Source organism: Tupaia chinensis, unplaced genomic scaffold (assembly GCF_000334495.1).
Source record: "Tupaia chinensis unplaced genomic scaffold, TupChi_1.0 Scaffold000673_1, whole genome shotgun sequence".
Lineage (NCBI taxonomy): Eukaryota > Metazoa > Chordata > Mammalia > Scandentia > Tupaiidae > Tupaia > Tupaia belangeri.
In genome coordinates this window covers 801355-803997 of record NW_006160196.1, presented here as the reverse complement: position 1 = coordinate 803997, position 2643 = coordinate 801355, and the positions used below count along the sequence as shown (strand labels likewise).

Here is a 2643-nt window from a genome sequence, read left to right as displayed (position 1 = left end):
CGTGCGCCAAGCCAGTCCCCTGGGGCCCGGGCAGCCCTGCTGTGGGCCCTGGCAGCTGCACTGGAGCGCCGGGAGCCCACCCTGGTCTCCAGGCTGGAGCGGCAGGGGACGGAGCTCAAGGCCGCCAAGGCAGAGGTGGAGCTGAGCGTCAGGCGCCTTCGGGCATGGGGGGCCCGGACCCAGGCCCAGGGCCACACCCTGCAGGTGAGAGGGCCTGTGGGTGGCGAGCAGGGTGGGCAGGCAGCTGGGGGCACTGGAGGCTGGAGAGGGCTGGCTGGGGCCTGGCCCACACACTGCTGCCAGCAGCTGGGGCCATCGCCAGCGGCTCTGCCTCTCTGCACCCGCTTCCTCTGAATAGGCCTCATGGGGCGGTCACTGACCTTCTCAGGACCACGGGGTCAGTCAGGCCATGACCAGGGTTTTTTTTTTTTTTTTTTAATTATTTTTGGAACCAGCAGTTGGTATAATGGCTGTGTCCCTGGACTTCCATGTAGTCGACCACTGTTCAAGTCCCAAACCCGACAGCTTAAACTCACCCCAGGCGCGTGTGTGTGCCCAAGATCCTGAGAGGAGAATGGAGGAGAAGGGATTGCGGCGTGACCATCTCCCCTGGGAGGTGATTTCTCACTTTCTGTCTTTCTGGTGACGTATGCACCCTATCGCAAAAACCTCTCCCAAAAAAAAGAATTATTTTATTTACCATTATTTATTTATTTTTAACTTGACCAGAGAGACAGAGTGAGAGAGAGAGAAAGCAAGAAAGCACACTGCCAGGTCTGAACTCGAACCGTGGTCAGCCGTGTGGGAGTCCAGTGCCCTTACCCACCACGCCACCTGCTGGCCTGTTATCTCTCTTTTTTTTGAGAGAGAGGTTTTCGCTATAGGGCGCGTGCGCTTGCCAGACAGACAGAGAGAGACAGAGAGACAGAAAGTGAGAAATCACCCCCCAGGGGGGATGGCCATGCCACAATCCCTTCTCCTTCGTTCTCCTCTCGGGATCCTGGGCCGGCATGCACATGCGCCCGGTGTGAGTTTTTAAGCCACCGGGTCCGGGACACGAACTGCAGTCAACTACATGGGAGTCCAGCGACATAGCCATTACGCTAAGGGCTGGTCCAGTTATCTCACTTTTAAGATGGGAGACAGAAGCCCAGAGAGGTTACATAACTTGTCCAAGGTCACCACCTGAGGAGTGGCCAAACTGGGGTTTGAACCCAGGCCGTGTGGCTCCAAGAGCCCTGTGCTCTGAACCATCGCGTGGCTGTATTTGACTAGAGTTGTGATGGAGAAGCGTCAATGGGGCGAGAGGAGGAGAGGGCAGGGGTGGAGAAGGCCGTGGGAGGACAGCCGGTCCCCTTGCCTGGCTGTGACGCCCACCTGTCCCCATAGGTCGCAGGGCTGAGAGGCCCTGTGCTCCGAGTGCGGGAGCCGCTGGGCGTGCTGGCGATCGTGTGCCCGGACGAGTGGCCCCTGCTTGCCTTCGTGTCGCTGCTGGCCCCTGCCCTAGCCCACGGCAATGCTGTGGTCATGGTGCCCAGTGGGGCCTGTCCCCTGCTGGCCCTAGAGGCCTGCCAGGTACAGTCACCTGCCTGCTGCGACTCCCAGCAGCCCCTGGGGCAGCAGCCGAGAGTTGTCCCAAGGCCTGAAGGACATGGTCACCATGGGAACCCACATTCAGTCTTCGCTCCTCACGGACCCAGTACCTGTCCTCTCGGGCCTCAAGCTGCACCAGCCCACGGCTCAGCCCCACTCCCCCGGGAGCCCCTGGCCATGCCATGAAAGCTCAGTCCGCCCTGCCCACCTCCTCCCAACCCCGGCCGCCCTTCTCTCGTCCCCTAGGAAATGGCCACCCTGTTGCCGGCAGGCCTGGTGAACGTGGTGACAGGAGACCGGGACCACCTCACGCGCTGCCTGGCGTTGCACCAGGACATCCAGGCCCTGTGGTACTTCGGGTCCGCCCAGGTACCCTTTCTTCCCACAGCTTTGGATCGGCATCTTTGTTTCACTCGTAGTTTACTTCTTCCATGAACAGGAGAGACAGAGACAGACAGAGATCTCACCCCCAGCACCATGATGCTGCCCTGCGCGCTCAGGGACCGTGCACACGGGCATCACAGGCACACGTGTGCCCGGTGTGCTCACGGGGGTCCCCGACACAAACGCGGGGCCTTCCGCGTGGGCCAGCCTCAGAGCTTCTGCGGCTGCACCACCGGCTGGCCCACCTCGGCGTTCAGCCTCACCGCCAGGCCCCCTCCTGGAGGCCCACCCAGGCTCTAGGGCTGCTGTTGCTGCGGGGCAGAGACTCCTGCAGCCGGTCCTCAGGTCCTGCCCCTTCCCCCCTTGCTAAGGAAGAGGGTCTCCTTAGCAACAAGGGCCTCCTCGGGACCTCCCTGGCCCAAGGACCTGATCTCCCTGTCGTTTTGTTGCTAAGGACCACACCCTAGCCACAGAGTCCCTCTGTCCCCTCAGCATCTGGACGGGTTGCCTGCTGGGTGCCAGCAGCTGGCAGTGCGGCTACAGGGCCTTCATCAGGCCTCTAGGTCTCTCCTCAGTAATAGTCCCCGTTGCTAAGGAAGCAGCTGCTTAGCAACCGGTGTGCATGTGCTGACCCCACCCTCTCCCCTCCCAGGGCTCCCAGTTTGG

The 2643-nt window shown here is 61.4% G+C and overlaps 1 protein-coding gene across 1 annotated transcript in view; it reads left to right on the top strand.

Moving 5' to 3' along the window:
- ALDH16A1 (aldehyde dehydrogenase 16 family member A1) overlaps positions 1 to 2620 on the top strand; it is a 23047-nt gene extending 20427 nt beyond the window's left edge. The window contains 3 exon segments of the mRNA XM_014592297.2: positions 12 to 204; positions 1390 to 1575; positions 1840 to 2620. Of these exon segments, the coding sequence (XP_014447783.1) occupies positions 12 to 204; positions 1390 to 1575; positions 1840 to 2028 (568 nt within the window). The 3' untranslated portion in view covers positions 2029 to 2620.
- The last annotated feature ends 23 nt before the right edge of the window (positions 2621 to 2643 follow it).